Source organism: Pelodiscus sinensis, chromosome 10 (assembly GCF_049634645.1).
Source record: "Pelodiscus sinensis isolate JC-2024 chromosome 10, ASM4963464v1, whole genome shotgun sequence".
NCBI classification, from domain to species: Eukaryota; Metazoa; Chordata; order Testudines; family Trionychidae; genus Pelodiscus; species Pelodiscus sinensis.
This window is the reverse complement of record NC_134720.1, coordinates 3,296,048-3,318,152: the sequence shown is the minus strand read 5'-3', so window position 1 is coordinate 3,318,152 and position 22,105 is coordinate 3,296,048. Positions and strand designations below refer to the sequence as shown.

The 22,105-nt window shown below is 63.9% G+C and overlaps 1 protein-coding gene across 3 annotated transcripts in view; it reads right to left on the bottom strand.

Annotated features, from left to right (window-relative positions):
* Positions 1-22,105, bottom strand: part of DGKG (diacylglycerol kinase gamma) — a 129,559-nt gene that overhangs the window by 31,921 nt on the left and 75,533 nt on the right. For all 3 annotated transcript variants that reach the window (XM_075937330.1, XM_075937332.1, XM_075937331.1), the window contains 13 exons: positions 21,747-21,917; positions 14,574-14,623; positions 13,302-13,376; positions 11,922-12,041; positions 7,762-7,879; positions 7,096-7,184; positions 5,338-5,454; positions 4,496-4,594; positions 3,070-3,186; positions 1,387-1,460; positions 1,117-1,191; positions 938-1,023; positions 525-614 (listed from right to left, as the gene is read on the bottom strand). In XM_075937330.1, the coding sequence (XP_075793445.1) occupies positions 525-614; positions 938-1,023; positions 1,117-1,191; positions 1,387-1,460; positions 3,070-3,186; positions 4,496-4,594; positions 5,338-5,454; positions 7,096-7,184; positions 7,762-7,879; positions 11,922-12,041; positions 13,302-13,376; positions 14,574-14,623; positions 21,747-21,917 (1,281 nt within the window). The remainder of the gene's footprint in view (positions 1-524; positions 615-937; positions 1,024-1,116; positions 1,192-1,386; positions 1,461-3,069; positions 3,187-4,495; positions 4,595-5,337; positions 5,455-7,095; positions 7,185-7,761; positions 7,880-11,921; positions 12,042-13,301; positions 13,377-14,573; positions 14,624-21,746; positions 21,918-22,105) is intronic.

Below are 22,105 nucleotides of genomic sequence, written 5' to 3'. Positions count from 1 at the left end.
CCACGCACACTCCACGCACGCTTGCGTTGCTCCATGCATGCATTGCACGCTGCACATACGCGCCAGACTCGGCCATCCAGTGCATCGCATGCTCCACAGGGCTCCATTTCCTTGGTGCTCCAGGTTGGGCAGGGCTGCCAGGCAGGAAAACCCCGAGCCTTAGATTGGAGTTTGGCGCAATGCCCCTTGCCAGGCTCGGTGCAAGAGAGCAGAGAGCCACCCAGCGTGACTCCAGAGTGGGGGCTGGATGCGCACGCTGGCGAGAACTCCCTCCTCTACCTTCTGTAGAGACACAGCAGCACCCCTCCATAGGCCTCCACGCGCGTCACAACGGAGGCCGGAGTCCGTATCCCCATTTTACCGAGGCGCAGAGCGTTAAGCGGCCTGCATAAGGTCGCACAGCCAGGAATAGAACCCGTGTACTGGGTCCCAGTCCGGTGCTCTGCCCACTAGGCCCCACAGCCCCCACCAGGGCATAGGGAGGAGCCCCTCGCCCCCTTCCGGAGAGCCCAGGAAAGCCTCACCTCCGCCCCAGCGCAGGCACCTGGCCAAGTCGTTGCCGGTTCCCAGCGGCAGGACGGCCACGGGCGGGTGCTTCGGCATGTTGGCCTTGTCTGCAGCGCAAAGGGAGAGGGCCGTTAGCATTGACCCCGGCCGGGCACCGCGCGGCTGGGCGCCCCCGACAACCCCACCACGCCAGGAAGGGCTAAAAAGTGTCTTCGTGGCACTGCAGGGCGGGAGCAGACCTGGGAGAGCGCAGCGTTCTCCGCCCCCGGCCATTCCTCCCACACGGGGCGGGAGCTCCAGGCCCTCCCCGACCCGGGCAGGCTCCAGCCCACGACGGGAGAGAGCCAGCTCCCATCCCAGCGTCTCTGCCGGGGTCCAAGCTCGCCCGCGCCACGGCGCTACCGAGCTCCGGCCCCCGCTCCCTAGTCACCTATGCAGTCCAGGATCCAGCCGACCGTCCCGTCCCCGCCGCAGGCCAGGACCCGGAAGTGGGGCGTGTCATGGAAAAAGTTCAACCTGGAAAGTGGCAGCACAAGGCGGGGGAGTCAGGGGCCGGCTTGTGGCTGGCGGGGTGGGCGAGGCGGGGGGGGGGGCGGGGACGCGGCATACCCCGGCGTCGGGCCCCCTCGGTCCAGGTTGTACACTTGGCGGGGGTTGAGCAGGTAGTGGAACTTCCGAAGGACTCTGCGGAGAAAGCGGCGAGTGAGGCAGGAACGGCCCCTGGCCACGAGGGAGAAATGGGCCGTCTGGCCTGGGGGAGGGCGGCCAGGGACCCACCGCAGGGCCCGGCGGGTCCCTGGGGATCCGGCTGCCCAGATCCGGGGGCCTGCCTGGGGAGGCAAAGGCTCAGGCGGTGGCTCCGGGGAGCAGAGGACGTACCTTTCTCCTTGTCTCCCTCCGCTCTTCGGGTTCACGAACACCAGCAGGGGGTGGGTCCCAGGCCGGGGGGTGATCTGCAACACAGACCGCAGAACACGGGCCCGTGGGACAGGGCTGAAAGGGGGGAGGGCGCCTCGGAGAGCCGGAGGGCCCTGCCGTAGAGGAAGTGGCACAGGACGGGCCGGCCCGGGCTCTAGGGAGGGGGGAGGAAGGCGCCAGCGAGGGACACGGCGCCAGCAGGTGCTGGGGGACACGACAATGTGCGTCGGGGTGCGGGTGCCAGGCCTGTTGCGCCAGGCGCTGTACAAACACAGATCGAGGGGCCAGTCCCGGACACCGTCCGTATAAGACGAGAGGCGACAGGTGGATGCCGGAGGCCGAGGGGGAGCATGGAGACGATGCTAGTGCCATAAAATGACCGGGCCTTGGCGTTTCGGAAGCGTCATCTCAGAACCAAGAGGCTCCGAAAGGGACAAGTAAAGGCTAGTGCAGGGACGGGGTCACAGAGTCACTGAGCGTGACCCCAGCTGGCCAGGACTGGCAGGGGCCTCGGGAGATCGAGTCCAGCCCCCTGCCCTCACGGCAGGTCCAAGCACCGTCTAGATCATCCCTGACAGGCGTCTGTCCAACCTGCTCTGAGATATCTCCGGTGATGGGGATTCCACAACCTCCCCAGGCAACTTATCCCAGTGTTTCACCACCCTGACAGGCAGGAAGTTTTTCCTAATGTCCAACCTAAACCTCCCTTGCTGTAATTGAAGCCCATTGCTTCTTGTCCTATCCTCAGAGGCCAAGCTGAACAATTTTTCTCCCTCCTCCTTGTAACCCCCTTTTATATACTTGAAAACTGCTCTCATATCCCCTCTCAGTCTTCTCCTTTCGAAACTAAACAAGCCCAATTCCTTCAGCCTCCCCTCATCGCTCATGTTCTCTCGACCTTTAATCATTCTTGTTGCTCTTCTCTGGACCCTCCCCAATTTCTCCACATCCTTCTTGAAATGCGGCACCCAGAACGGGACACAAGACTCCAACTGAGGCCTAACCAGCACAGAGCAGAGCGGGAGAACGACTCCTCGTGTCTTGCTCACAGCACTCCTGTTAATGCCTCCCAGAATCATGTTTGCTTTTTTTGCCATATTGTCACACTGTTGACTCCTAGGGTATGTCTACACTGCCAGCCTAGTTCGAACTAGGGTGGCTAATGTAGGCAACCGAAGTTGCAAATGAAGCCCGGGATTTGAATTTCCCCGGCTTCATTTGCATCTTGCCAGGCGCCGCCAATTTTAAAGCCCCGCTAGTTCGGACTCCGTGCCCGCGGCTACTCACGGCACGAACTAGGTAGTTCGGACTAGGCTTCCTATTCCGAACTACCGTTACTCCTCCCAAATTTGACCCCTGCAGAACCCCACTTGTTATGCCCTTCCAGCATGACTGTGAACCATTGATAACTACTCTCTGGGAACGGTTATCCAGACTCTTACGCACCCACCTTACAGTAGCCCCGTCTAGGGTGTATTTCTCTAGCTTATTGCTAAGAAAGTCAGGTGAGAACAGTCTAGCCCCCGTCAGGCCCACATCCCCGACTGGCCTAGGCCTGAGACGTCAGCGCCCCGGCCCTGGGCTTGTCGCTCCCAGCCCAGCGTCTGCGCCGCCCGGAGACGGAAGCAGCTCGGAGCCACCTGCCTGCAGGCCGTGCCCGTCCAGCGTGGTGGTGTTGAATTTGAAGGTCTGGGTGGTGTCATCTGGGCAGGTGCTGGCCGGGGACTCGCTGTCGGATTTCCTGGGGTGGGACTGCCGGTCCTTCGGGAAGCACAAGGATGCACAGGGTGTAAGATGGGAAGGAAGAGCGGCGCGGAGAAGGGGCTAGGCCAGTTGCCAGAGCGGGGGCGGGGTCTGGGACAGGGTAGAGGCGGGTTCTGGGGCAGAGCAGGGGTGGGGCCTGGGGCAGAGCGGGGGCAGGGCCTGGGACAGGGGAGAGGCGGAGCCTGGGACAGAGCAGGGGCGGGGCCTGGGACAGGGGAGAGGTGGGGCCTGGGGCAGAGCGGGGGCGGGGCCTGGGACAGGGGAGAGGCGGGGCCTGGGGCAGAGCGGGGGCAGGGCCTGGGACAGGGGAGAGGCGGGGCCTGGGGCAGAGCGGGGGCGGGGCCTGGGACAGGGGAGAGGCGAGGCCTGGGGCAGAGCGGGGACGAGGCCTGAGGCAGGGGGGAGGCGGGGCCTAGGGCAGAGCGGGGACGAGGCCTGGGGCAGGGCAGGGGCGGGGCCTGGGGCAGGGCAGGGGCGGGGCCTGGGGCAGAGCAGGGGCGGGGCCTGGGGCAGGGCGGGAGCGGGGCCTGGGGCAGAGCGGGGGCGGGGCCTGGGGCAGAGCGGGGGCGGGGCCTGGGACAGGGGAGAGGCGGGGCCTGGGGCAGAGTGGGGACGAGGCCTGGGGCAGGGGGGAGGCGGGGCCTAGGGCAGAGCGGGGACGAGGCCTGGGGCAGGGCAGGGGCGGGGCCTGGGGCAGGGCAGGGGCGGGGCCTGGGGCAGAGCGGGGGCGGGGCCTGGGACAGGGGAGAGGCGGGGCCTGGGGCAGGGCGGGGGCGGGGCCTGGGGCAGAGCAGGGGCGGGGCCTGGGGCAGGGCGGGGGCGGGGCGTGGGTGGTGCTGCGGGCGGAAGAGGCAGACCCGGGAGCTGCCCTGGCGGAGGGGAAGCGTCGCCCCCGCCCACGCGGGTGTGGTCTGCTGTGCCGCGTGCCCTGCGAAGCGGAGCCGATCTCCGAAGCCCCGTGGAAGGCCGGGGATGCTGCGGCCGGGTGCCCTGCCTGACCCCTCCGGCCCGTGGCAGGGCAGCGCTCTCAGGCCGTCTGCCCTCGCAGCCCTACACTGTGAAGGGGCCGGGTGACCAGAGTCCAGGCTGTGCCGCGTGGTGCCCTGCGGGCGGCGGCATCGGGACACGGCGCCGTGTCTGTGGCGAGAGCCGGGAGCATGCCGCAGGGCCGGGCTGCCGGTTCAGGGCCGGCTGCCTGGGCTGGGGTCACCTTGCTCCCCGGGCTGGCAGGGGGGCGCCACGCCCTGGAGCAGGCTGGCTGGGGGGCTGGTGAGGGCGTGTGCGCGCCCGTGTAGGCACGACCTACCAGAACCACCGGGCAGATGTCGGAGGGCAGCAAGACGTGGTCCTTGAGCTGCCCCCCGTCGCACTCCGGCTTCACGTGGGAGGCACATTTGTTGTGAAGCTGGAGGGAGAGAGAGGAAGGAGGGTGAGCGTGGGACCGGCCTTCCCCTGGCCCCGGAGAGCCCGGCGCTGTCTTGGGGCTGAGGCGGGGCAGAGTCGGCCGCTCTGCCGGTATCGCTGCTCGGCGGGGAGGGGCAGGCCAGAGGCGAGACTCCCTCAGCCCACAGCTCACCCGCCGCCCATGGCGATGCCAGAGCTGCTGAGTCCTCTGCCCTGGGCTAGGCCCTGCCCATTGACTGTCCCTGCCCGGGCTGCCCCCCAGGGCTGGCCCCCCACGGAAGGGAGGCTAACGTGGGCTGGGAACCCCCCGGAGGCGTCTCCAGGCCTGTGACTGGCGGGACCCTGCCTGTGTGTCGGGCCCGGGAATTGCCAGCCCCTGCGTGGCCGCGGGAGCAACAGCGGAGCTTGGAGAACCCAGTTCTCCGGGGAGCCGGCCCCATTCTCCTGCCCCCTCGCACAGCCCAGCGCTGCCGGCACGGCCGGAGGAGAGCCAGCGTCCCGGCCCAGGGTCACCGTGGGCCGCTCATTCCCTCGAGCCGGACGCTGGCTGCTCAGCCCTCGGGGACAGCAGCTCACGGGGGGCTCACGAGGACCGGGACCGGGACCGGCTCGTTTCACACAGCCCGGCAGCTCACCTCCAGCCTGGGGACCCTCTTGGCTGGGAACCTAGCAGCTAGTGGCTTTGTGTGCCCCCCGCCCCCAGGTCCTTCCGTCTGCCCGCACGTCATCCCCGCGTGTGCTCACTGAGGTCTGGCACCATGCACAGTGCAGCCCGGTGATGCCCTGGTAGCACTTGATGCTTTTGTGGCACCGGTCGCACTTGACCGGGGAGTTCCCCTCGATCCAGGTGTGCGGCATGACCTGAAAGAGCAGGCGAGACGTGAGAGGCGGGGCCCGCGGGCCCAGCCCTGCGACCCAGAGCCAACCGGCCACAGGGATCGGGCACAGAGCGAGGCCACTGAGTCTCTCTCTGGGGGCCCTGGGAAAACGGGGCGTGGAATAGGGATGCTGTAGCGTCAGGCCCGGCCACAAGGGTCGCAGGGCCCAAAGCGGCGTCCTGTACGGAGGTGTCTGATACAAGGGCAGCAGGGCAGAGTGGCAGGGGGCTCCTCAGGAGCGGGGCCGGAGTCCACTGGCAGCCGTCCCCGCCCCGCGCTGGCAGCCGTCCCCGCCCCGCACTGGCAGCCGTCCCCGCCCCTCGCTGGCAGCCGTCCCCGCCCCGCGCTGGCTGCCGTCCCCGCCCCGCGCTGGCAGCCGTCCCCGCCCCTCGCTGGCAGCCGTCCCCGCCCCGCGCTGGCAGCCGTCCCCGCCCCGCACTGACAGCCGTCCCCGCCCCTCGCTGGCAGCCGTCCCCGCCCCGCGCTGGCAGCCGTCCCCGCCCCGCACTGACAGCCGTCCCCGCCCCTCGCTGGCAGCCGTCCCCGCCCCGCGCTGGCAGCCGTCCCCGCCCCGCGCTGGCAGCCGTCCCCGCCCCGCGCTGGCAGCCGTCCCCGCCCCGCGCTGGCAGCCGTCCCCGCCCCGCGCTGGCAGCCGTCCCCGCCCCGCACTGACAGCCGTCCCCGCCCCGCGCTGGCAGCCGTCCCCGCCCCTCGCTGGCAGCCGTCCCCGCCCCGCGCTGGCAGCCGTCCCCGCCCCGCACTGACAGCCGTCCCCGCCCCGCGCTGGCAGCCGTCCCCTCCCCGCGCTGGCAGCCGTCCCCGCCCCTCGCTGGCAGCCGTCCCCGCCCCGCGCTGGCAGCCGTCCCCGCCCCGCGCTGGCAGCCGTCCCCGCCCCTCGCTGGCAGCCGTCCCCGCCCCGCGCTGGCAGCCGTCCCCGCCCCGCGCTGGCAGCCGTCCCCGCCCCGCGCTGGCAGCCGTCCCCGCCCCGCGCTGGCTGCCGTCCCCTCCCCGCGCTGGCAGCCGTCCCCTCCCCGCGCTGGCTGCCGTCCCCGCCCCGCGCTGGCAGCCGTCCCCGCCCCACGCTGGCTGCCGTCCCCGCCCCGCGCTGGCAGCCGTCCCCGCCCCGCGCTGGCTGCCGTCCCCGCCCCTCGCTGGCTGCCGTCCCCGCCCCGCGCTGGCAGCCGTCCCCGCCCCGCGCTGGCAGCCGTCCCCGCCCCGCGCTGGCTGCCGTCCCCGCCCCGCGCTGGCAGCCGTCCCCGCCCCGCGCTGGCAGCCGTCCCCGCCCCGCGCTGGCAGCCGTCCCCGCCCGGCACTGGCTGCCGTCCCCGCCCCCCACTGGCTGCCGTCCCCGCCCCCCACTGGCTGCCGTCCCCGCCCCAGGGACTATAGAAGAGTCGAGTAACCGAGAAGAATTCATGAGGTAAATCGACTATTCAGTTAACCGATATTGAACATCCCTACTGTGGACCCTGGCAGCGTGGGACTCTCAAAGCGACACTCCTCGCTCGTGGCGAGGCCGGGTTGGGCAGCCGAGCTGCCCGCTACTCTGGCAGGGCAATCCCTGGGCTCGCGGCAGAGCCGGCGGCGAAACGGGCCGGCGGGTGTGTGCGCACGGGCGACTCACACTGGCGTTCCTCTTGGATTTCACGTAGGTGCTGATGCACGAGGCAATCTCCTTGGACACGCACCTCTCGTGGACGGTGTATTTGCAGACTGCAGCGGAGAGGGGAGAAAGGAGTCAGTGGCAGGACCTCACCTCATGTACGGCCCGTGCGTTTCAGAGCTGCTCCGGGCCACGGAGCTGGGCCGTGTGAGGTGCTGCGAGGGGAACGAGGCAGCTACCTGCGCCCTGGCCGGTGGGGAGAGGCGGGGGGAGCTAGCCACTCCCTGCCTCCAGACCCCACTGAATTAACAGGGGAGCAGGCAGCCGGAGGGCGATACCGTGGGGTGCAGGGATGAGCAGCTCCCCCTGCTGGCCAAGGTGAGTGACGGCGCAGTGTCACTGCAGGGACCTGGGTGCGGAGCCGGGCCAAGCTTGCAGGGCCGTGAGGAGAAAAGGCCCCAACTTAGCGGGCACTGGGGTGCACGGCAGCTGGCAGGCCCTCGACCTTCGGCCTGGCGCGCGAGGCCAGGGGCTGCCGGGCTGAATGCTACGTGGACGCTGCGCCCTCTGGCGCCCCGCTGGGCCTGGGGCTCCCCTGGGGTTACGGGCTCAGCCCAGGGCTGTGCGGCAGGGCAAGGGCAGGGGCTGCCTGCCGGGGAGGGGCCGGGCGTGGGGCGCAGGACTCACAGGAGCAGCACAAGCCCTGTTTCCGCACCCCCAGCAGCATGGTGCGGCAGAAGTTGCAGTAGGCGGGTTTCTTGAAGTGCTTCAGTCTCCAGGCGTGCTGCCCGTCGTCCTTCACGGTCTGCAGGCAGAGCACAGGGGCAGTGAGGGAGGGGCCCGGCGGGCGCCTGGGGGGCGGGAGGGGAGGGTGGGGCAGCAGCTGGCTGGCCCCAGGGACTGTCCGAGGTCCATTCTGGAAGAGCAGCTGACCTGCTTGGGCACCCGTGTGCTTTCCCACTGTGTGCGCGTCCCGTGGGTGGCTTTGCCCTTTGCTTTCCATTGCTCGTACCCCCCAAGCTCCTAGAGTCACCTGTGACAAAGCCCCCTGCCCCCAACTTCTTCCCATCAGCAAACTGCGGGGCCATGTCTCGTGGGGTCCGTCCTGCGCCCGGCGCAGTCCACCAAGCTGGGAGGGGTCGCCAGCGCTTCCGAGACAGGATACGAATTCCCAAGGGCCTCGCCCGATTAGCGCCGCCGTCTGAATTCAGCCCGGTGGGATTCAGCGCAGATCAGGGCAAAGCACGCCGCTCGGGAAGGAGAAATCCAACGCCCGTGTGTGCCGGGGGGACCAGCGGGGGGTAGGTCGGCTGGAAAGGCTGAGGGGCGTGAGGGGGTCACCAATCGAATGCGATAGCAGTGGGATGTCGTGGTAAGGCGGCCACGGTAAGGCCAAGGTAAGAGGTGTATTAACAGCAGGGCCCTAGGCCACAGCGGGTGAGCTGTGGCCCATTCTGGGTGTCCCGCACTAGGGGAGTGGAGGCCAAACTGGAGAGATCCAGAGGGGAGCCACACAAACGATAAAAGCGTTAGAAGACGTGGCCAGTGAGCAGAGCCAACCCCCCCGACTGCGTTTAGCCTTGAGCCGAGAAGACAGAGAGGGTGGGACCCACACGCCTCCGGGGGGACGGAATGTCACACGTCTGGTGGCACCCGGACCACGGACAGCTGGAGACGTCGTGGGGGGCTTTGAGAAAGAAGATGGTGATCAACCCGCCGCCATTTTCTCCGCCTGGAGGAGCAGACGCAGGGAGATGAAGCCGCAGCAGAAGAGACGGGCTGGAGATTAGGAAAAGCTTTCTGCCACGCGGCGTGGGCCGCTCCGGGGGCCGTGGCTTTGGGAATTGCCATGGGAGGTTCCAAGGAAGCGGGGGGAATCACCTGTGTGCTGGGGACCCTGAGAATCCCTGCACTAGGACTGTCCACGTGGGTATGTCTACGCCAGGCTGGCGGTATCATTCCCCGCTCCCGGCGACACCCCGCTCTGGCTCTGACCCATGCTAAAGACAGTGTGGAGAAGGCTGGAAGGGGCCAAGCCCCCAAGTACTGGCCCCGGGTTTCAGACAGGGGCATACTTGAAGCGGGGAGGAGATGGCTAACTCATGCAGCTGCTCACTTCTATTTTCAACCAGCTGGAAATCACCCCCCCCCCGGGTGGCCACGCCCACCGTGTGCCCGGCGAAGAGGTGCACAGGAGCTACTACACAGGGTACGCTGTGCTCTAGCGTTCTGCTCTGCCGGGATACTCGGCCGAGGGGGCCACATTCCTTAGCGGAGATGGGTGAGGAAAAACCACACGGCAAATAAATGCAGAAGCATCTGGCACGATTCAAACGTCTTCCACTATTAGCCCGATAAGAAGACTCAGAGCCAACAGCCGCGTGCTCTGGGCTGCCCTCTCTTATTTCCTCTGGGGCCACGGCCACAGCTTTCAAGTGCCTGAAAGGGGGTCACAAGGAGAAGGGAGAAAAATTGTTCTCCTCGGCCTCTGAGGATTGGGCAAGAAGCAACCGAGGTTTACGTCGGACGTTAGGAAAAACGTCCTGTCAAACACCGGAATAAATTGCCCAGGGGGGTTGTGGAATCTCCATCTCGAGATATTTCAGAGCGGTTGGACAGACCTGTCAGGGATGATCTAGACGGTGCGTGGTCCTGCCGTGAGGGCAGGGGACTGGCCCTGACGACTTCTCAAGGTCCCTGCCAGTCCTGCCAGTCCATGATTTGCTGGGCTGCAAAGGCCTTTCTGTACGGACCAACGGGAGGTCGTTTCCAGGCACGCAGCGGGGGCTCGGGCCGTCGGGCGAGCTCAAGAGGAATTTCCCAGGTAGACTTCCCCTCCCGCCCTTGAGTTTCACAAATAATTCCTTCCACTCTCTGTTTGCCAGACGCCCACAAGTGGCTTCCAAGTGAGTCTAACGTGTTTGCTGGGCAAAGCCGTTCGCTGGCAGATGAAAGCAAAATCTGCCCAGGCCCGGTTTGCTCAGCCTGCGAGCGGCGCTGCCCCGGGGCCTGCACACGAGACGTTTGTGTGCCCCGGCTGGGCACAAGCACTTGCCAAGAGTCACTTCAAAGTCCTTATTTCCGTCCACACGCCTGCCAATCCGCGTGCGCCCTGGCTCAGCGGGGGAAGCCCAACGCAAACACAGCTGCAGGGCAGGGGTCGGGCACAGCAAATGCCTATGGGCAGCACATTTTGCTGGGAGGGCTGCAGGCTAATACGCACCTTAAATATAAGGAGCTTAATCAGAACGAATGAATCACCTCGGGGAGTCGAGACATTTCAACTAAAGACCTTCACTCTGCCCCTTGTGCTTCCTCACACAGTGAATCAGTCCCATAATTGATCTTTGTAGAACTGGCAGGGACCTCGAGAGTCATCGAGTCCAGCCCCCTGCCCTCACAGCAGGACCAAGCACCGCCTAGATCATCCCTGACAGGTGCCTGTCCGCCCCGCTCCTAAATCTCTCCAGAGATGGGGATTCCACAACCCCCCTAGGCAATTTATTCCAGTGTTTCATCACCCTGGGAGCTAGGACGATTTTCCTCATGTCCAATCTAAACCTCCTTTGCTGCAATTTAAGCCCATTGCTTCTTGTCCTGTCATCGGAGATTTGGTCACGACTGAGTATTTTACTCACAATTCATAGTTTTGAAATGATCGATAATTTTTCAACAGTGTTTTTAAGAAGCAGCAAGCCTTGTGCATCTGAAATCCCAAATTGCTGTGACACGAGACTGAAACCGTAGGTAGGAACCACGGGTGTTGGAACAGAGGGGACGGGCCATGGCAGTGGGGGGAAGAGATGGCATGGGGGCGGGCCCTTAGCAGGAAGGGGTTGCGCGATGGGTGGGGCTTTGGGGGCAGAAGCCATGCAGGGCGGTGGGGCCATGGTTCCAGGCACCTGCTGGGAACAGCTTTTACCCCTCCACTGCAAGATCTAAATCTCTTGTCCTCATCAGTGTTCCCTGTAAGCTGGGTGCTCGTGTGGCTGCTCAGGAGAGAGTTAAATGCCACCCGGCTGATTAGCAGAGCGCCCACAGCCGGGTGTTTAATTTCTACTGGTGGTGCACATGCCCCGGTGCAAGTGAAAAAAATTATTCTGCACATGGAGGAAAAAAAGCCACACCTGGATGGAAAAGATTAGAGGGAGCATGTGTCTGCATGTACCTCTCCTTAGAGTGGCGGAAGCCCGTGGCAGCTGAAGCAGCATGGCCCGTAGATTATAGCTCAGGATACAGAGACATCTCAGAGCCTGGACCCAGGCTTGGGCAAGCAGGGGGCCAGAGACGTTGGGCCAGGCTCCTCCCAAAGGTAACTCTGGCCCCGGGACTTGCTAGCGTCCCCGAGCTGCTGGCTGTCACCCTGCCCACCCGCTGCAGGTAAGTGCTCACGGGTGTTTGCTGGGGAGCGGGCTGCCGACCCAGCCTGTCCCGCCTGCGCTCGGGGGACCTTCTCGAGAAGGCCCCGTGCATGCTCTGTCTAGGCACCGAGCAGCCTGGCTATGCAGGGGGGCTGGCGAAGGAAGGCGGGCGAGAAGCCATGGCCGGGAACACTGGGTTTGTGAGGCTCTGGCGCCCCCCGGAGCCTGACCGTGCTCAGTGGATGCTCCCCGAGCTGCCCACCGCCCAACCTTGCTGCCCCGCTGAGCGTCCAGGGGGCTGGCTCACGCTCTGCCCCTGCGGAGCTGGGGGCTTCGGGGCAGAACAACGGCCCCAGGGTGTCAGGCGGGTGGAGCTCTCTCCGGGCCCATGCAGCCATCTCGGAGGGGGGTTGGCATGGGGGCTGCTGAGTTACATCTGAGCCCAGGGCTGGGCGCGGCCGTCTCTGCCCAGACCCGGCGACTCACAGTCTCCATCCCCAGCAAGACCAGCAAGGGGATGGTGGTCATGCCACCGCGGATCCACTCTTCCAGCGTCACTGTCCCATCATGGTCGAAGTCGATTTCCTCCATCATCTCCTTCAAAATCTAGAGGAAACACGAGTCCAGGGGAGTCACCATGTGCCTGAAGGTAGCGATCCTGCACCTTGCACACACCATGCACGATGGCCAGCGATCCTGCACCTTGCACACACCATGCACGATGGCCAGCGATCCTGCACCTTGCACACACCTTGCACGATGGCCAGCGATCCTGCACCTTGCACACACCTTGCACGATGGCCAGCGATCCTGCACCTTGCACACACCTTGCACGATGGCCTGCAATCCTGCACCTTGCACACACCTTGCACGATGGCCAGCGATCCTGCACCTTGCACACACCTTGCACAATGGCCAGCGATCCTGCACCTTGCACACCCCTTGCACGATGGCCAGTGATCCTGCTTATTGCATGCACCTTGCACAATGGCCAGCGATCCTGCACCTTGCATACACCATGCACAATGGCCAGCGATCCTGCACCTTGCATACACCATGCACAATGGCCAGCGATCCTGCATCTTGCACACACCTTGCACGATGGCCAGTGATCCTGCTTATTGCATGCACCTTGCACAATGGCCAGCGATCCTGCACCTTGCACACACCTTGCATGATGGCCAGTGATCCTGCACCTTGTAGATCCTGCACCTTGCACACACCTTGCACGATGGCCAGTGATCCCGCTTATCTCACACACCTCACACAATGGGTAGTGATCTCACTCATCACACACACCTTTCCCACTGGCTGGTGATCCAACACATTGCACACTCCTTGCACTATAGTCAGTGATCCTGTATGTTGCACGCACCTTGCCCAATGGCTCTTGATCCTGCTCCTCACACACACCTTGCAGGAGGGGTCCGTGCATTCCCATCATTTAGGGACCCGATCAGTGACACAAGGCAGAGGCCTGCACAATCCCAGAAGGCCGGCACAGCCCACAGGCCCCAGAATATTTACACCAGCCCGGTTCAGTCCTCCCACCGCAGCCCTCTCAGGCTCCCTGCCCCCCAACCAGTCCATCAGGCCTCCGACAGCGCGGGATCATTAGGGGCAGATGCAGGAAGCCAGGGTCTCTGTCCTGTAGGACCCACTGCAGCCCCGGCTCAGCGGGGGTCCCACCCCGGCCATCTCTACGATCTCCAGCCAAGCGCCAGGAGCCGACGGGAGGCACAGCCCCTGTTTAGAAGCAGTGGCGGGGGGCAGCTGCTCAGGGAGGTGGAGTTCACCTCAGCCTGGCCCGCTCGGTCGCTCCCACCGCGGTCCCGCCCAGCCGCGTCGAGGCCCCCGCTCACTTACCGGCTTGAGCTCCGTGGAGTCCCACTCCAAGTATTCTGCCACGTGCACCATCTGGCTGATGATCCGATCCAGCTCCTGAGCGCAGACAAGGGAGGGACCAGAGGCAGACAATCGCAGCTCAGAGCCCCGGCGTGCCGGAGGCTGCGTGCGGACACAGCCCTCGTCCCCCAGGGCCCCGCCGTCCGCCCCAGCCAGTCCCCTGGGCTTCAGGGGGACATTTCCAGACACCTTCCCCTCAGGAAACAGCGGTGGGTTGACCCTGGGATTCCTGCCAGCTCCCAAGCAGCCCGCCCAGGGACGGCCGCGTGGCACCGGTGAACCCGGGCATCAACCCAGTGTGGACACACCCCTGGCTCGGGGCATCCCGTCAGCCCTGGGACGCCCAGGCCCCGGCATGCCCGGCTGTCAGGGGGACACATCGGTCAAGGGCCAGACGCCGGGCTTCCCGCATCAGGGGAAAGGCAGATTTCACTCTGCACTCGGTCACAGCCCCACTTGGTTTTCACCAGGGCGTTCCCCGGCCGTGGGAATCCCAGCTTCCTGCTCCCCCCCAGCAGGCTCCCCACGCAGCCTGGTGACTGTGTCAGACTCCCCTCTGTGGGCAGAGAAGTGGCGGGAGGAAGAAAGACAGGAGGGGGCCCCATGTAGGGCCAGACAGCGCAAAGCCCAGAATTAAAGGGGGGGTCCCTATCTGCCCTGGCGCTGACGGGCTCTGGCTCTGTGGGGGGCACTGACCCCGAGGAGATCAGGCCTTTCTCTTCGCCCTAGAAACAAGCCGGCCGAGCGGCGGGTGATTGACTGCGGGAGATGCTCTGGCTGCCCGGGCGTCTGGGGCGCTCTGTACGGCGACTGCCAAGAAGGGGCCGCCCGCCGCCCCCCAGCCGAATGGCCAGCGGAGACCGGAGGCCGCGGGGCACCCAACCCCTCCCGGGGCTGTCGGGCCGCCCGCTGAGCGAGCGCTCTCCCTGGGGACCGGACGACTCTCCGGGGCCAGAGAAGGAGGTTGGGCCGGCGAGGGGCCCGGCCCGGCCGGCGAACAGAGGAACGGCGCGCCGAGGGCGCAGACAGCCCGTGCGGACAGGGCCCATGCCAGGGAGGACGGGGCTGGTTTCTTCCAGCCTCTCTCCAAGGGACTCCGAGGGGCCTGCGGCGGCCTGGCCTGGCCTGGTTCCCCCCCGCCCGCATCAGCCAGCGTGGGTGCTACGTGCAGGCCTCGCGGGGCGCGAGCAGAGCGGTGCAGCCGCGGGGCGTCGGCGCCGGGCCAGGGCGTACCGAGCTGTCCAGGACGCCGTTGCCGTCGGTGTCGTAGAGACGGAACATAACTGCAAGAGACGCAAAGACGGGGCCGTTACGGGACAGCGGGGGGCAGGGAGGGCGCCCTGGGGAGCCTCTGTCGGCCGGCGCTCGGCCCGGGGCGGAACGCAGCCCCTGACGCCGCAGCCTCCCGCCCGGACCTTCTCAGGCGAGCAGGGACAGAACACGCACCCGCCGCTTGCCGTGCCGGCAGCTTCCCAGCAATGCGCTGCCCCAGCGCCCACTTCCAGCGGCCTGGCTGTCCATGGGCTCCACAGGGCGGGAATAGCACCATTAAACCAACAGGCGGGCAATAAACCTGACTGCAGAGGGACAAGCCATGCGCTTTACAGACAGTGCAGCAAGCCCCAGGCGAGGGCTCAGGCAATCTGGGTCCTGACCTGGCCTGCTGGGCAACCTTGGGCCAGTTATGTCCCAGTTGTGTGCCTCAGTTTCCCTATCTCTGAAATGAGCTCCTCTGTAAAGCGTCTCCAGCTCTACAGACAGACCGTGCCAGGAAACAGCTGGGGAGCAGCTCATGTCCTGGGGGTGGCAGGAGACGCGAGAACACAGGCAATGGGCATCTTCAGCACTTTGACCAGCACGGCCATGTCTGCCTGAGTCTGCAGGCAGCCTGAGCCAACTGCTCTGCAATGTCTCACCTGCCCCCGGCAGTTAAAGAGCCGTTGACTCTGGAGTCTAATGACCACCACGTAAACAGCGACATTGTTCACTGCTGCTCAGAGCCCGGAAGACAGGGAAGGACGGCTGTATGAGGAAGAGAGGTGGCTGTGCGGCGTGGGTGAGCATTTCAGGGGGCGTCACGCCCAGCGAGTGGGACAATCCCTGCTCAGATTTGCTACGGCCAGCACCTAGCGGGTCAGCTGCTGGTCTCCAGCGCTTTTGGCTACATTTCCTCTTTTTTCCAGCATTGGAGCAATGTGCCCACCCTGTCTGAGAGCAATGAAGGTGGAATTGGTCCAATACACTCGCTTTAGGGCCAGCTTCCATAGTCCTCTGTTTATGTAGGGCCACTAGAAATCCTGGCACAATCACACAGATTTTAAGATGCTTTTAAGGTGGTTTCATCAACTGCCCCCCAGAAAGTCTTCCCCGTTCAACCCCAAAACACTGGAGCAGGGGTGGGGACCATAAGAACAGCCAGACTGGGTCAGAGTAAAGGTCCATCTGCCGACAGTGGCCAATGCCAGATGCCCCGGAGGGAGCGAACACAACAGGGAATCCTCATGTGATCCCTCCCCTGGCACCCATCTCCAGACAGAGGCCTGGGGCACCCTTCCTACCCATCCTGGCGAAGAGCCATTGATGCACCTCCATGAATTTATCTGGCTCTTTTTGGAACCCTGTTAAAGTCCTGGTCTTCACAACATCCTGTGGCAAGGAGTTCCACAGGTTGTCGGTGCGCTGCGTGAAGTAAAACTTCCTTTTGTTTGTTTTCAACCTGCTGCCTGTTCATTTCATTAGGTGACCCCCAGTTCTTATATTGTGGGAACAATTAAATAACTTCTTTTAATTCACTTTCTCCACTCCAGTCATGATTGTATAGACCTCTAGCATATCCCCCCTTAGTCTTGGAACCTCAGGCCTGAGAGCCAGATGTGGCCCCTGGCTTGCCCGGATCCAACCCCCCCAGGCTCAGGGCTCCTCCCTGGCATTGGGGAGCGCACACTGGCACCCCAGCCCCCCCACTGCCTGAGCGGGACCTTGTGCCACCAGGGCCGCATCCTGGAACGTAACACGATGGCTCGTGCGCCAGCACCGCTGGCCCTGCCAAGCGAGCACCCGCCGTGGGCCGCTGCGTGGCCCTGGGCCCCTTCCCCTTGCAGTGGCTGGGCGCGGACGGCCTGCGGCACACAGCGGCCATCCAGCAGCCCAAGAACACGGCAACACGCTGCAGGGCGGCTCACACGTCCCGGCCCACCACCAGCAGCGCCTTCCCCAGGGAAGGACTCACGCCAGCCCCTGGCGGGAGGCCGAGGGGTTTCAATGAGCGGAGCAGAGAGATGAGTTGTTCTCGCCCATCGCCGCCCGGCCTTTGCAGTCCAACCGCTGCTCACAGACGGTCAAGCAGCGAGCCTGGGGCGAGTGCCGAGAGCCGTCGCACACGGACATGCGCTAGCTCCATTGCCCTGCCGGGCTCATCTGTAGAAGGGATTTAGGCACCCACATTCCAGGGACAGGCCACGGGACCGAGGCTCCCCGGGGATAGAATCACCGAGCTGGAAGAGATCTCAGGAGGTCGTCAAGTCCAGGACCAACCCCAACTCCCTGGGAACTGGGCACCCGCTGCGGGGTGAGGTGCCTCCCCCTCCTCCCTCTCCCCCACCCCGGTTTGCTGCTCTGTGCTCTCTTGCCATGCTCTAGGACGCCGTTATGGCCTCGCTTTTGCTCTTGATACCAGAGGGGAAAGGAACCGGGCACGCCCGGGTAAGAACCCAGCCGGCTGGAGCACTCGGCTGCAGCTGCTCCCAGCCGGGCTGGGCTCCGGGGCTCTCCTGCAGGCTGCCTTGGTAGCCAGGCAGGTGTACAGCCCTTCGCCACCCGCTTGCCCTTTTGGGAGGGCAGGGGGCGGCAGCCGTGCATAGTGGGTCGTCTTCCTCGCCCCCCGACTCTCAGGGAGCAAGGGGAAGGTGCTCAGATCGCGCCTTTGTCTCGTGCCCGGCCGCTGAGGGGCGGGCAGAGGAGGATGCAGCCGGCTGCGAACTTCCCCCTCGCTCCCCGAATCAGAAGAACAGCAGTGACCTGGTATGTGCAGCTGCAGCGCCCCCCCCTCCCAAAATGGCGTCCTTGCCCCCCTGCGCTCACCCTTGCACCCCCCAGCCCTGACTCCTGTACCCCCCGCATCGCCCTGCCCACTAAACGCAGCTGTCCTAAGGTACCTCGGTGGCAGGGCCGGCCCCCAACGTTTTGGCCCCTGAGGCGGGGAGCTCAAATGACGCCCCCAAACCCCCTCGCTTGGGCCAGAACTTTGAAAGGTCTCGATTCCTCCAGCACCGCACTCCCCCATCTCGGTGCATCCAGAGCAGACAGGACACATCTGCACCAGCAGCAGACACAATCTCTACCCTCTGGGGCCTAGTGGCGCCCCCCCCACAGTCTGGCACCTGAGGTGCCTCATTTCGGCTCATGGTAAGGCCGGCCTTGCTCGGTGGCCACCCTAGCCCCCAAACATAGGCAGAGGCGGGTTGTCTCTGGCCAGGCAGACTTCCCGGCTCAGGCTGGGCCTGGGCTCTAGGATCCTGTGTGTTGGGGGGAGGGGTCCCAGAGCCCGGTTTCTAGCCTGAGCCTGTGACTCTGGGGGAGACACCCCCAGTGTGAGCCCATGAGCCCCAGCTGGCTGGCGTGGGTTTTTCGTCACTGAGTGGCCACACCCGCAGCGCCTCAGTTCTTTGGGAAATGAGCCGTCGGCTCCTAAATCCGCTGGGCGTTGGAGGCAAAGCACAGCCTTGCTGGGATCCCTTGAGACGTCTCTCCCCGAATCCCCAGCGCCGAGAGCTGCCAGTGTTCAGCCCCAGCCCGGAGTCATGCCGGAGTCACGCCAAGGGACAATGAACTGGCTCTTTCTACCAGACAAAGACGTGGCTGTGGAGGGCGGAGGGCGGAGGGCGGCCTTAATGGGTCACGTCCTTGCCTGCCAGGGCTGGGCTTCAGGAGAGACGCGGGAGGTCGGTGCGTAGCCATCTCCGCTGGGCGTTCGGTTGAACCGTGTGGGGCTTGGAACTCCATGGGACGCCTCAGGCCTGTGTCGCATGGGAGGGACGCTCAAGCGAGAAGACACGATTCCTCCTCTCCGCCCTACCTGGCGCTCCTCCGACAAGTCTCCAAGAGCCAGAACTGCGCCCGGGGGGTGACCCAATGCAGTGGGAAGCAGGGTGGCTACCACAGTCTAGCCCTCGCCCTTGGGGTCCCCATGAACATGCAGATGACCACAGCGGTAAGTCCACGGCGGCCTGGGAAGAGCTTCCAGAGGATTTCCCAGGAGCGGGCGAGGGGGGAACGAAATGGCAAATGGATTTCAATGCGGATAAAGGCAACGGGAAGCCCATTGGGAAGCAGAGTCCCAGCCACGCCTAGAAAACAACGGGGTCTCCCTTAGCTGTTACCGCGTGCGAGAGAGGCCTTGGAGGCCCTGGGGCTAGTTCTCGGAGAACATCCACTCAGCGCGCAGCAGCCGTCAAAAACCAGAACCGAGCGTGGGAATCATGAAGAGAGTCGAACAGGAAATATCATAGCCGCTGTATAAGCCCACTAAGGAGATGTACCGGGCATTGCTCGGGTCCTTAGTGATCTTTTGGGGGGTGCAGGAGTCAGGGCAGGGGGCTTGGGGGGTAGGAATCAGGCCTGGGAGCTGGAGAGTTGAGGAGGGGTTCAGGACAGGGTTCAGGGTTCAGGGAAGGGGGTGGGAGGCTCAGGGCAGGGGGCTAGGAGGTCGGGGGGGGAGCACTGCTCCTGTGGCGGCACCTCCTGAGCGGCTGGGGCTGCGCTGCCTGGCTGGCGGTGCTCCCGGGGGGGGGGGCGTTGGGGGCTGCGCTGCCTGGCTGGCGGTGCTCCGGGGGGGGGGAGCGTTGGGGGCTGCGCTGCCTGGCTGGCGGTGCTCCCGGGGGGGGTGTTGGGGGCTGCGCTGCCTGGCTGGCGGTGCTCCGGGGGGGGGGAGCGTTGGGGGCTGCGCTGCCTGGCTGGCGGTGCTCCCGGGGGGGGCGTTGGGGGCTGCGCTGCCTGGCTGGCGGTGCTCCGGGGGGGGGGAGCGTTGGGGGCTGCGCTGCCTGGCTGGCGGTGCTCCCGGGGGGGGTGTTGGGGGCTGCGCTGCCTGGCTGGCGGTGCTCCCGGGAGGGGTGTTGGGGGCTGCGCTGCCTGGCTGGCGGTGCTCCCGGGGGGGGTGTTGGGGGCTGCGCTGCCTGGCTGGCGGTGCTCCCGGGAGGGGTGTTGGGGGCTGCGCTGGCCAGCACTGGTTGGTGGCTGCTGCTGGGGGGTGCTGGCATGTGGGCTCCTCCCCCTGCTCCGGCGCTGTGGCCGAGGATTGGGGGGGAGTGGTTTGGCTTGAGGCTTTGGGGCAGAGGGGCCATTTACCCTTTGCTGGTGGCCTGCAATGTGCAGAGCCCTGTCCCCAGCTGGCCACTGTTTTACTGGTGTGGCCACCTCCCTGTGGTCCCTCCTAGCAGCGCCCTCCCTCTCCATGACTGATGTGGAGAAAGTGACTAAAGAAGAATCATTTATTCCTTCCTAGAACACAAGAACTAGGGGTCACCAAATGTAATGAATAGGCAGCCGGTTTAAAACAAGCCAAAGGACGTTTTTCTTCACGCAGCGCACAGTCAACCTGTGGAACTCCTTGCCACAGGGTGTTGTGAAGACCAAGACTTTAACAGGATTCAGAAAAGAGCTAGATACATTCATGGAGGACAGCTCCAGCAATGACTGTTAGCTGGGATGGGTAGGAATGCTGTCGCTAGCCTTGTGTCTCTTGGGAAGGAGGCTTAAGCTGAGCCAAATCAATGCACGTTCCTACTGGAACAGGAGTGTCCCCATGTATAACCGCTAAAACTTTCCTATGTAGATAAGGCCCGATTTCGCCAGGAGCGCATGACAGTCCCTCAATCCTGCTTCCATCCAGCAGAGGGCAGTGGGGTGCCACCATGAACAAGTTCATCCCACTACAGCACTTCTATAGGGACCGAGTCTCGGTAGCCTCTCAATCTTGTTTGTCTCGTTAACTGGCGCCAGCCCCAGACGTGACCTTCCCCAGCCTCATCTCTCTAGTACCCCGGGACTGACGTGGCTACAGACTGCAGTAGACGTACGAGGGACAGGACTCATTTAAAAAGGGATAGAGAATGAGACAGAGAATATCTTATTGCCTCTATATAAAGCCATGGTACGCCCACATCTGGAATCCTGCGTGCAGATGTGGTCGTCTCATCTCAAAAAAGATACATTGGCATTGGAAAAGGTTCAGAAAAAGGCAACAAAAATGATGAGGGGTTTGGCACGGGTCCCGTATAAAAAGAGGTTAAAAAGACTGGCACTTTTCAGCTTAGAAAAGCGGAGAGTGATGCGGGATATGATAGCAATCGATAAAATCATGAGTGGTGTAGAGAAAGTGAATAAGGAAAAGTTATTTATTTGTTCCCATACTAGAAAAACTAGGGGTCACCAAATGAAATGAATAGGTAGCAGGTGAAAAATAAACAAAAGGAAGTTTTTCTTCACTCTGCACACAGTCAACCTGTGGAACTCCTTGCCGGAGGATGTGGCGAAGAGTAGGACTTTAACAGAGCTCACAAAAGAGCTAGATAGATTCATGGAGGTTAGGTCCATCAATGGCTATTAGCCAGGATGGGTAGGAATGGTGTCTCTAGCCTCTGTTTGTCCGAGGTTGAAAAGGGATGATAGGGGAGGGATCACTTGATGTTTCCCTGTTCTGTTCCCTCCCTCTGGGGCACCTGGCATTGGCCACTGTGGGCAGACAGGACACTGGGCTGGGTGGACCTTTGATCTGGCCCAGTGTGGCCGTTCTTAGGTTCTAAGGATGGAAAACACTGAGGCTATGTCTACGCTACGGAGTTTTTGTGGAAAAACGGCCATATTTCTGAAAAAACTCGCGGAGCATCCACACTTCAAGCGCGTTTTTGTGCAAGAGCTGTGTGTGTGTGTGTGTGTGTGTGTGTGTGTGTGTGTGTGTGTGTGTCTGTGTGTGTGTGTACGGGGAAGAGGGGCTTTTTGTGCAAGAAGAGAAAAGAGAAAAAGCACAGGTGCCCTGGCGGCCATTCTGTGATTGGCCATCAGAGCTTTCTTGCGAGAGAACGCAGTCCACGCTTTTTCGATGCGCTTTCGCAGTGCGGGCGCTCTCTTGCGCAAGACATTTCGCAGAAGATCTCTTCGGACAAAAGCTTCCTGCGCAAAAAGCCTGAAGGGTAGACAGAACCTGAGGCCTCAGCTGATTTCTCTTTGCTCCAGCAATGCTCCTCTCAGATGTGTTTTGCTTTAGGCCAGGCATGTGGTGAGGCTCACAGGGAGCGCAGGAGCCAGCTGGGAACACAGGACTCTCCCCACTGTCACACTCGTTTCTCTCCTCTCCTCCCAGCCCGCCCCACCCAGCACCACCGCATGGTCTCCGTGGCTGCCAGCACTTACACTCCAGCTTGTCCTCAGCCCGGCCCCGTTCCAGCAGTGACAGGTAGCAGACGATGTCCTTCAGGTAGGCCACTTGGGATGCCAGGGCCGGTGGGTGCGCATTGGCCATTTTCAGGGAGTTGTGGTTCTTGCGCAGACCAAAGGGTAACCTCTTTTCTAAGCTCCGGGAGCCTGTGGGACGAGAGGAGAAAATTCAAAGCCACCCCCAAACGCCAGCTCCGTCCTCCCAGGTCTTTCCTGCATGAGCGGACCCTTGGCCACAGCGTTTTGGGCTCTGTTCCCTGGGTGGGGCTGAGGGGTCGTGAACGGAACGTGTGAAAACATCCCACCGACTCTTCACAGAGGCCACCAGACGGCAG